Source organism: Myotis brandtii, unplaced genomic scaffold (assembly GCF_000412655.1).
Source record: "Myotis brandtii unplaced genomic scaffold, ASM41265v1 scaffold475, whole genome shotgun sequence".
NCBI lineage: Eukaryota > Metazoa > Chordata > Mammalia > Chiroptera > Vespertilionidae > Myotis > Myotis brandtii.
In genome coordinates this window covers 4,110,646-4,121,744 of record NW_005368148.1, presented here as the reverse complement: position 1 = coordinate 4,121,744, position 11,099 = coordinate 4,110,646, and the positions used below count along the sequence as shown (strand labels likewise).

Below are 11,099 nucleotides of genomic sequence, written 5' to 3'. Positions count from 1 at the left end.
CAATCAGTGTCTGCTGGGAAGAACTCCTCATTTGTTCCTGAAAGCTTGCCAGTACAGACATAGCAGCGCTCAGCAGCACTAATTGTTGGCAGAAACCCATAATCCATCTGGAGGCTAACGCCCCATGCGCACGAGATCTTCCTGGCCCAGGGCAAGGCTAACCATTTACATTCAAACTGCCAAGCAAAGTTCTGGACAAACAAGTTTCTCAACATCTTTCATCCCCAGTATACAGTGTTTAAGATTCACGTGTTTCTTTGATAAAATACATGAAAGAAAAAAAATAATGCTTGGAATTCTTCTCTTTTAGACTCTCTGTACCGTGACCGAATACAGTCCCGTGTATTTGAGTCTCTGCTCTTTCAGGGGCAAATCCTGAATTTTCAGGTTCCATATAGTACAAGCCACATGGTACAGAAGGATTAGCTCTGTCTACGCATACATATGATGGAGGGGGTCCTACCACGATTGATAATGAAATGAACACCCTCCCAGATGTTCCAGAAATACGGTCCCGTTAGAAGAGATTCAATGTCTTTCAGGGGCCCATTTCACACTTACTCTGAACAGCACTGAGGGTAGCAGCTGGCTTTAAGGCCCTGTTGACCGGAGGAGAGTGGCTGGCATAATTGGTGGCATCACTTTTATTGGGTTGGTCGGCAAATACGTTCAGCAGGGAATTGTTCTGGTGTTTGGGAAAGCAGGACAAGGCGCTGCCATCAATCTGCTCCGACAGCGCTGGGGTTTCCTGGCTTCGCATCTGACCTCGGGCTAATTCTTGCTTCTTGAGTTGATCTTCGAAAAACAGAAACTGCTCCGTTTCCAGTTGCTGCTGGCGCATCTGAGCGATCCGCTTCCTTTCGGCCTCTATCAATCGCTGATGCTCCAGTTTTTTGAGAAATTCGGCTCTATATTTGTTCTTAAAAGAAATGTGGTTGCCAGAGCAAAAGGTTAGTTTCCAAGGCAAGAACATCACCCTGGGATTAGACATTCAATCTTCCAGCAGACAGAGACACAGCGAGATACTGCCATCTGCCCGCAGGGACACTCGTGTGACAGTGAGGAAAATATATAACGTCCTAGCCAAAGCCCCTTAACCTGATTCGGGCAGCAGTTCTAAATCCACTCATATTTTACCAGAGACAGGCCATGACAGTCAACTTCCCTCCATTCCCCTGTGCTTTTAAGTATTAGAGAGTCAAGGTCAGGATGCTTTGCTCAGCCTGCCTCACCAAACCCTGAGTAACAAAGTATCTCAGAAGTGGTTATATCACCCCAGACTGCAGTGGCTAATATAGGAGCCACTAGCCATAGGTGGCTATTTCAATTTAAATATATTAAAATGAAATGAAATTAGAAATGCAATTCCTCAGTCCTGCTAGGAATTGAGTACCATGTGGCTAGTGTCTCCCCCGCCAGCGAGTTCCACAGAGCACTCCCATCATCGCAGGCCGTGCTGTGGGACAGGCTGCCCTAGAACCCTTTGCACGTGACTCCAGGACTCACACTGCTGGAACTTTACAGAGAAGGGGGATCAATAAAAAACAATTCTCAAAATGCGGTCCAATCATCTCTAGTACAACAAACCTGCACTTTTGTTTAAAATGAAGATTCCCAAGTTCCCGTCTTATCAAAAATATCCAGGTACTATTAGGTAAGAATATAATTTTTAAAAAGAAGTTCCCCCAAATAATTGTGAAAATAGACTTTGGGAGCTACTGTAAGGTAGTTGGGGGGGGTGGGGGGAGGGCACAGCTTACAGCCCCACATAGAAACCATATACTTGTTATGGGGCAGATTCTGATTCAGCAGGCTTGGGTGGGGCCGAAGATTCTGCATTTCTGACTACTCCCAGGTAATACTGGTGCTGTCTGTAGCCAGGACTCACCGGTGTGTCTGTTCATCTCTCCTAGGCATAAAGGAGATTTCTACATGTCATACACGTGGGATGCTACTACTGTGGACTGTGAAGCCAGACCGGGCAACAGCTGCTGAGGCTGTTTCTCCCAAGGAAATCTGGAGGGGACAACCAGACGCATTGCTGACTATGGAAGGAGACTTAACTGGGCTTTTTTCCCCTTGTTGTTGCTTTGTCTGAGCCTCCAGAATCCATTTTATCTTTCATAGTTCAAATCCAATCAAGTCATCAATATCCACACCTGCAGGAATCTTCTGATTTCAACATTTTCTCTGTCACTTAGTCAAAAACATCACTCAAGCCCTAACCGGTTTGGCTCAGTGGATAGAGTGTTGGCCTGCAGACTGAAGGGTCCCAGGTTCGATTCCGGTCAAGGGCATGTACCTTGGTTGCGGGCAAATCCCCAGTAGGAGGTGTGCAGGAGGCAGCTGATCAATGTTTCTCTCTCATTGACGTTTCTAACTCTCTATCCCTCTCCCTTCCTCTCTGTAAAAAATCAATAAAATATATTTTTAAAAAACACACACATTACTCAAACCTCACCTCTGGCTATGCTCAAAGAACGTAGGGAAGTTCTGTGACCGTGTTCAGACTAACTGAAGTGAGAGTCAGCAAAGGTGATGACTCCCAGAGCATATAAATACATGAACAGAAAAGGCAAAACAATCTTTATAAGAAAGCTGAAAACATCAAGAATTCATGTTTTCAACTTGGGTCTCCTATAAACTGGCCAATGTCTTCTTTCAAAGCCTTTCAGTCTCATTATCATTTTCACTCTTTATTTAATAAGAACCCAGATGCCATCATCCCTTGGTGATATGATTATATTTCACTCATACAATTATAATTCTACCTCAGTGAAGTACTGACTGCAATATATAAGAATCTAATTCACATTTCCAAGGTCTACAAATTAGATACATCAGAAACCATATACTTGCTCTTCCTAGCACCTATTACCTCCATTCATCATCAAAGAGCAGTCAGCTGGCTCAAGGTTACATTGGCAAGAGTTGATCAAAAAGCTCTTTTAAAATCTCTGTAGGAAATCTATTTTCTAATGCATCACTTTATTAGATGTTGGAGGGAAATGAAAATACCACATCTTTGGTGCAAGTGCTTAACCCGGAAATCAACATGAATTTTTTATTGGCGTTACATCACTGCATCTTTAATTTTTAATCAAATGCATATGACATTTAAAAACTCATATAAAAATGAAATTCAAAAGTATATTTGCACAGAAAAGGCATGAAATAAATGTACCAATTTATTGGACTTACTTTGCTTTGCATATGGTCTTGGTATTCTACGTTATATTTCTTTAAAAGGTCCTTTTTCAATTCATCTGTCCTTGGAAATGCAATCTCCTTCAGTTTCTTTTAAAAATATATATACATATTGATTAGTGTGGTTTTCAGTATAGTCTTTCAGATCATCAGCTGAGAAAGAAAAACAGCTGGAATGTGAATTAGAAATCAAAACACAAGTAACCAAAGATGGTGGTGGAAAATAAATCTCTTTTCTAGGTTCCAAAATGTAACTCCTCAGTAGGGGAGGGGAGAAATGGACCCCTCTGCAATGCTTATCTGCATTTTGTTTGGATAGAGACCCATTTTGAGGCAGTGGGTTTGCAACTTCACATTCCACAGTATGTAAAGATATGTCACCATGCTCCGAAGGGACACTGAAGAACATGGTAGATAAGTGCTCCTAGGTTTGACAGACCATAAAATGCACTGAGGAACTCTCCATAAAAATAGATTCCCAGGTCTAAACCAGATTTACCGGAGCCAGATCTTTATTGAAAAGGAAAGGGTTGGGGAATCTGGATCTCAAACAACTTCCCAGTGACTCTTAATGGCTGAGAAACCTGACATAGTCCAAGCACAATCCCCCACCCCTCTCTTTAGAGATGAGGAAACAAAGGCCTAGAGAAATTAAAAGGCTTGCCCCCTATGACTAGAACTCGAATCTCCAGGCTCTCCCACTAAACTTCTGTTCTCATAATCTTTTGTCATCCATCCATCCATCCATCCATCCATCCATCCATCCATTCATCCAACAAGCATAAAGACATGCTTTTGAAGAATTTTGCCTACAAGCAAAAACAAGAATAACCCCAAATTAGAGTAAATGAGTCACATTGGCAGCCTGGGAACTTGGTTTCCATACAGAACCCTCTGAGGTTGAATGAACAACAGAATTGAGGGGAAATGTTACACAATAGCATGGAAATGAATGATCCTTCAGATAAGTATGCAAAGAAAAATTTTAAAATAGTGATGACCATTTGACAAAATTTGGGTTCTGCTTACAGGCAGCCTCAGGCTCTATGTAACTGGTAAGAGAGCCTTTATTCCACTATCTGGTAAAATACCTTTGGAGAGTTATTTCACATTTCATGCTGTGATTGGCTTTGTCTACATTGTTTATCTTCCTTCATAGAAAAGCAACCCAAACTATTTAAGACTAATACATGAAAAAGATATTTTAAATATTACTTTAAAAGGATTCAATCTCAGGTAAAGATATTTGAAACTATATGTTATAAATGTTGATGAGGAATAAATACATTTCAACAATCTGCCTTTTCCTTAAGAATATTTCAGGCTACCCCCTAAACCCTTTATTACCTATTAGGCTAGCACCTTAATACTCAATGCTTTTCAAAGTTTGGAGATTGAGGACTGCATGGAATAATTACACCCAGCCAGACTGTCTCAAGTATGGAGAAATAGATAGCCATTCTGTCAATCTCTGGGAGAAACCGTGAAATAATTTCTTCTTCACGCCAGAAAGTGACTGAGCACATTCTTGATCTGTTTCTTTTCTTCCCCTTCCCTCCACTTCAGTTTCAATTAGACATCCCACCCTGGCTCAGAAATGATGATTAAAGGTCGAAGAAGAAATCGAAATGTCATGGCTAATGGAATGAATCTTGGTGCTTAAACTCTCAAGAGGATGAGTCAGAGGAGGAAAGGAAGGGGGTGTGAACCAGTAATGGATACTTGTGGGACATTTGATGCCGCAGGGGAGAATCGACCCCACCATACCTTCATAATGTCCTGCTTTTCGGGGACTGCACATTGCTGGTAATCTCGATGGCTGGGAAGCTTCTCTACGAACAAGCTAGAGAAGGAGAAAGCACGTCTCAGCATTATCTGACAGAAAAAGATCAATGATCATTTTACTATGAGAATGAGCCTCCCTTTCAAAAAGGACATGCTAAATAAAGTATTATTTAACCTATATTCATTTCACCTGCCTAATGGCATTGAGTATGATTTTGGCTTCACCGGAGTGTTAAGCTCAGTAAACTAAGCCCTGAGGTTAAGAGGGTCAGGATGATCCCTAAATAGACCAGGTCACTTGGTCTTTCTCAGGGTTCTGGCTACTTAATCCCACCACAGCACCATCATACTTACGTGTGAAGCTGGCAACACAGAGTATCATGTAAAAATGTAAGAGTTTGGAAAGATCAATATAATCCCTTCTCATGATTGAAAAAGACAAAAGACCACTGGTGCCCTGACCTGTTTGGCTCAGTGGATAGAGCATCGGCCTGCGGACTGAAGGGTTCCAGGTTCGATTGCGGGCACATCCCCAGTAGGGGGCGTGCAGGAGGCAGCTGATGGATGTTTCTCTCTCATTGATGTTTCTGACTCTCTATCCCTCTCCCTTCCTCTCTGTAAAAAATCAATAAAATATATTTTTTAAAAAAGACCACTGGTGATTCAGTAGTGTCATGGTGGATATATCAAAAACTCTTAACTGAAAATTTGTAACCAAGAGAAATAACAGCTAGAATCCCTAGTGGATTAGGTGCTAATTAGGAGGTAATTATTTTTCTTGTTCCTTTTTGAGGAACCGGGGACAGCAGAAGTAAAGGCAAATCCTTAAAGCCAACCAGGTACATCACTTCCAGATACAGTAAACTACAAGTAATGCTTCCACCAGATATTGTTTCCATTGGATTTTCTTACTGATGTATCCCCAGCCTGGACAATAGTGTACAGCTCATAATAAGTGCTCAGTAAATATTTGTTAAATGAATGAATAACCCTTCATGGATTGTGATGGGCTATAGATACTATTTTTGATCAGCTAATATGATTACTCACATTCTGTTGTTTACAAAGCATGCATGCATTCGTCATTTCACCTACAGGTAACCTGGAATGGTATTATAACTCTCATTTCTCAAATGAGAATTAAGGCTTTAAGAGGCGACATAAATTGTTAGTTGCCTAGGTCTTTTTAAATAGAACAAACATTTCGAGTTGAAGAGACCTCAGAGACATTCATCCTCAAGTCATTTGTAGATGAGGAATTAAAGCCCAGAGAAGGTAAGTGAACTACAAATTACCACATGGGTAATGACCGAGGAGGATTAATATATTCTGATTAGTCAGTAACTGAGAGTATAGTGGCCTTTCCCTTTCCCACACACTTTCAATTCCATAGAAATGTGTGCAAAATTTGAACAGAAAGTGAAAAAGAAATATTGCCAATTGGTAACCTGTAGTAGTTAGGAAATTAAAATTTTGGGGGAAAATGTGCTATCGATGACAATTGATAACCTCCAATTTAATATTTATTGTTTAACTTTCTAGAAACAATTGTGCCAGGTGGACCAAAGGTTGCCAGTCATCGACTTCTCAAATGTTCTCAGGTTAAGTCTCCAACTGAACTAGTGAAATTAATCAACAAGTGACATTTAATTAAAACAAAAATAAGGGTTTCAGCTTAAATCACTATTGCTAACAGATCTTCCCAACCTGTAAACTGGCAAATTGGTAAAGAAAATCCAAATCCCATTTCTGTTAAGTCTTAAACTAGGATATGTTACTAACAATATCTCTCTAATGAGAAGTATGATATTTTCAACTGGCTGTTTTGAGATAGCCACTTTCCCTGAACATTTTGGAAATTCCTTTATACTTAGCTTATTACACAGCTAAATAAATTGTATGTGTTGGTTGTCGTGTGTGTGTGTTTTTTTTAATAACTACAATGTCAAACTGACTGTTACAGTCTATCCTGGAATCATATCCTTCTACCATTGCTAACTCATCCCCCGGACTCAACCCATCAAATCAAATTTTTAAAATGTGAATGACATGTTCTAGATCAGTGATAGCGAACCTATGACACGCGTGTCAGAGGTGACACGCGAACTCATTTTTTTGGTTGATTTTTCTTTGTTAAATGGCATTTAAATATATAAAATAAATATCAAAAATATAAGTCTTTGTTTTATATGGTTGCAAATATCAAAAAATTTCTATATGTGACATAGCACCAGAGTTAAGTTAGGGTTTTTCAAAACGCTGACACGCCGAGCTCAAAAGGTTTGCCATCACTGTTCTAGATGCTGTAGCGAGAGCTGCACTATGGTTCCTGCTCTCATAAAGCTTGCAGTCCTGCAGGGGTAAAATGGCATGAAACAAAGAAATTTTACTTGAGAAGAGTGTTAAAGGCAGGGACATGCAGATTACCATGCTGGCCTAGTGAGAGGGAATCTCAGTCCTCATTACATCCCTGACCTTCTCCCCATCCCCACGCTTCAGACATGATATGGATGCCTCTGAGGACATTTACTTGGTTATTTTAAAACCTACACATTTAATGTTTTTGGAGATTGTAAAATTGGTCTGAACACGAAAACATTCCCGGCATCCAAACCGTCTCACCAAAATATCACGTCGATATATTTCAATTCTCTCAGTTCAAAGACTTACGTTATAAACTTATTATACAGAACAAAGGCATTTTCCAAGTTTCCTTCTTCCAGGTACACCGATGCCATCCTCTCCATCTCTACTCCGGATCGGAAGTAGCGGCGCGGGGTGATATCCTCGCTGATGGTGATGTTACAGCCAAGCTTGCTGAGGGCTCGGACCCGCTCCTCCGGGCTCAGGGACACGTCCGTGTGGTCGGGCATAGCAGCTAACTTTTTCTGCAAAGCAAAGTTTGAACCTCTGATTATAAGAAGAAATGGATCTGACTGAAATGATGGATGTATTTTTCTGTACTAAATACCTGGCGCCAATATCTAAGGAAAGCTTTTCATAAGACTTGACAAGATGATGAAAGCAACGTCTTTTTGCTTTAACACGTGATCTACACACACAAAAAGACGCACATCTTCAAGGATGAATATACCCTTTTTTTTTTTTTTTGAGGGAAGATCTCTTTTAGGTTTTAGAGTACAATTATGTGGCAGTTACTGGTATGCAAATGTTGAAGGTCATTTTAAGTAAAATATCATTGATTCTTTTTCTTCATGGGTGTTTCCATTCCTGGGCCACGGGAAGCAGACCAAGAAAAGGGTTCCTGCCAGGGTAAGGCTCGTGTCCTTCTCCTCTGAAGGGTCTCCAAGATGCAGCTTGGGTTCAAGGTTGCTATGAGGATTCAGCTCTGTCCCAGACTATATCTAATTTAATAAGGAGATTCCAGGGCCTCCCTTTTTTTAACATTAAAAAGACTCTCAGAGCCGTAACCGCTTTGGCTCAGTGGATAGAGCGTCGGCCTGCGGACTGAAGGGTCCCAGGTTTGATTCCGGTCAAGGGCATGTACCTTGGTTGCGGGCACATCCCCAGTAGGGGGTGTGCAGGAGGCAGCTGATTGATGTTTCTCTCTCATCGATGTTTCTAACTCTCTATCCCTCACCCTTCCTCTTTGTAAAAAAAATCAATAAAATATATTTGAAAAAAAGAAAGACTCTCAGACCTCCATATAATAGTAATTACAGTAAGTCGTCCCTGACTGCAAAAATAATAAAAAATTACTAATAAAAAGTTAGTGATATGAATATATTTGCATTTTATTAATAAAAACAGCATCCGTGCACATTTGGGAAAACACAGCATATACACATTCAAGGTAATAATTCAATTATTCGGGAGAAAGTGCTTCAGAAAGGCAAAAAAGTCAGCAAGTTTTTGTTTGTTTTCTGTTAAAGGCCATACAACACATATTTTAGGCTTTGCGGGCCACACTGTCTCCACCTTAGCCATTCAGCTGTGCTGGTGTGAAAGCAGCCACACGCCATAGTATTTAACAAAACAATCCTGGCTCTGTTCCAAATTTTTATTGACAAAAACAAGCAGATGAATTGGGCCTTCAGACCACAGTTTGCTGACCCTTGCTTTAGGCCAGTGCTTCCCTGTACCAGCAGCATCGGCATCCACCAGGCTTCTCAAAAATGCAAATTCCTAACCAGCCCCACCTCATTTCCATAGACTCAAAGTCTCTGGAGACTGGCTTGAAGTTGTAACCAGTTTCCCAGAGGCCCTGATGCATGTTACAGTTTGAGAAGCATTACCTTAGACCACTCTACCATCTTTTGATGCCCCAAGAATGGAGTTAGCCCAGAACAAATTTAGCATCCCAAGTCTCTCTCAGCTTGTCAGAGGGTAGGTTACAAGTCTCACTACGGTGTGGGCAGAGCATTTGATTAAGATCTGTAGAAAATTTAAAAAGAAATCAAAGTAGACATAGTTTTAGTCTGGCCATGAATTACTGATCCAGTCTTTAGGGGCCAGGTGCAGTGAATTAGATCCCTTGAGTTTTCCCAAAGCCATCTGGTCTACCTGGGTGGTAATTTTATAGCAGATAGAATCCTAGAGACCTGGAATGACTCTTGCTTCTAGAGGTTTAATATATAACCAGAGAGCCATACATAACTGGGTTTCCCAGGGCCACATGAAGTCCAAAGCAGGCTATGCCTCTTGCACTTTCTATCACTCTTTTGACTCGGCCTACAGGTGGGTGCATTTCCTCCTCCCTGTTTCTTTCTTCCCAAGGATGCTCTCAGGGCCTGGGCTTCCCACCCTGGAGGCCTCCAGCTATCCCTCCTGTGACTGGGTGGGGAAGCCAATTCAATTTAGAGCAGAAGGGAAAAGGAGACATATCAGTCTCCCAGATCAGTCTTGAGTGTGAATATAGGCACATTATATAACCTCCATGGCCCTTTTTTGTACTCTGTGCCTTATGACAATTGGAAACAATATTTTTAATGTTCCTTCACTCCTCATAAGTTGGACCCGTTGTGTGTAGAGAGTATGCAATATACTGCTGCTCTCAGGGTTACCCACAGGGCTGCAGTGAGTGGGCTGGGGAGGGTCATCAGGAGGAGGGTAGGTAATGATAATAATGATAACTTCCACTTATCAAGCCCCTGCGACAGGCTGGGAACATTAAAAATATTGTTTCCAATTGTCATAAGGCACAGAGTACAAAAACAGGGCCATGGGGATTATATAATGTGCCTATATTCACGCTCGAAGACTGATCTGGGACACAGAATAAACCCATGTGACCCCAAGACCCCTGTTATTTCCTCTCCTGCACACGCTTCCTCTAAGATGTAACTAGAGAAAATGTGCACGGTGTTGAGCTGAAAGTGGAAAAGTGAGAAAAACAAGAGTTCCAAGAATGCAGACATTTACACAAGATCCCAAAGCAACACGTAGGTGTTAACCATAAAATGTTTTCCTCGGTCATTACCACACAAGGTAAGCCTCCACATTTTATCTACAAAACTGAGGCCCAAATGAAGTGGTAGATGGACCTGCTGCAAAGTCAGCTTTGAAATTCTTCTCAAATAGTGTGTTCTGCTAAAGGACTGCACTTCTGGAATCTAACCGGACAAAGCAACACTTTACAATCATGTGGAAAAAATTATTTTTAATTCTAGCAAAGATGGCTTTATTAGTCACTTCCTTAAAGGAGGGGGCCACACAGATGGATGATAAATGACAAGTGCTAAACTACTTGAAGTAACTGTGATTCATTTCACATTTGGTTTGTTTCCGTTCCCCTTTTTGGGTTTTCCAACCATATGTAAAATATCAGGTGGTGCTACCTACCAGAGAATTCACAGTAAATTCACAGTCCATAGTGCCCTGTCTCCAAAATAAGGGTGTTCAGTGTTTCTTCTCGATCACTTCATCTGTCTCAAAAACAAAAAAGCAGAGCTTAGATTATTTTTTTAAATAATTTTATTTTATTATTTATTTTTAATTTTATATTTTTATTGATTTCAGAGAGGAAAGGAGAGGGAGAGAGAGATAGAAACATGAATGATGAGAGAGAATCATCATTGGGGATCAAGCCTGCAACCCTGGCATATGCCCTGACAGGGAATCGAACCATGATCTCCTGGTTCATAGGT

At 40.9% G+C, this 11,099-nt stretch overlaps 1 protein-coding gene across 1 annotated transcript in view; it reads right to left on the bottom strand.

The window, feature by feature from the left end:
* STAMBPL1 (STAM binding protein-like 1) overlaps positions 1–11,099 on the bottom strand; it is a 39,844-nt gene that overhangs the window by 9,595 nt on the left and 19,150 nt on the right. The window contains exons 2-6 of the mRNA XM_005875957.2: positions 10,795–10,877; positions 7,663–7,880; positions 4,975–5,050; positions 3,202–3,297; positions 562–919 (exon numbers count right to left, since the gene is read on the bottom strand). Of these exons, the coding sequence (XP_005876019.1) occupies positions 562–919; positions 3,202–3,297; positions 4,975–5,050; positions 7,663–7,880; positions 10,795–10,824 (778 nt within the window). The 5' untranslated portion in view covers positions 10,825–10,877. The remainder of the gene's footprint in view (positions 1–561; positions 920–3,201; positions 3,298–4,974; positions 5,051–7,662; positions 7,881–10,794; positions 10,878–11,099) is intronic.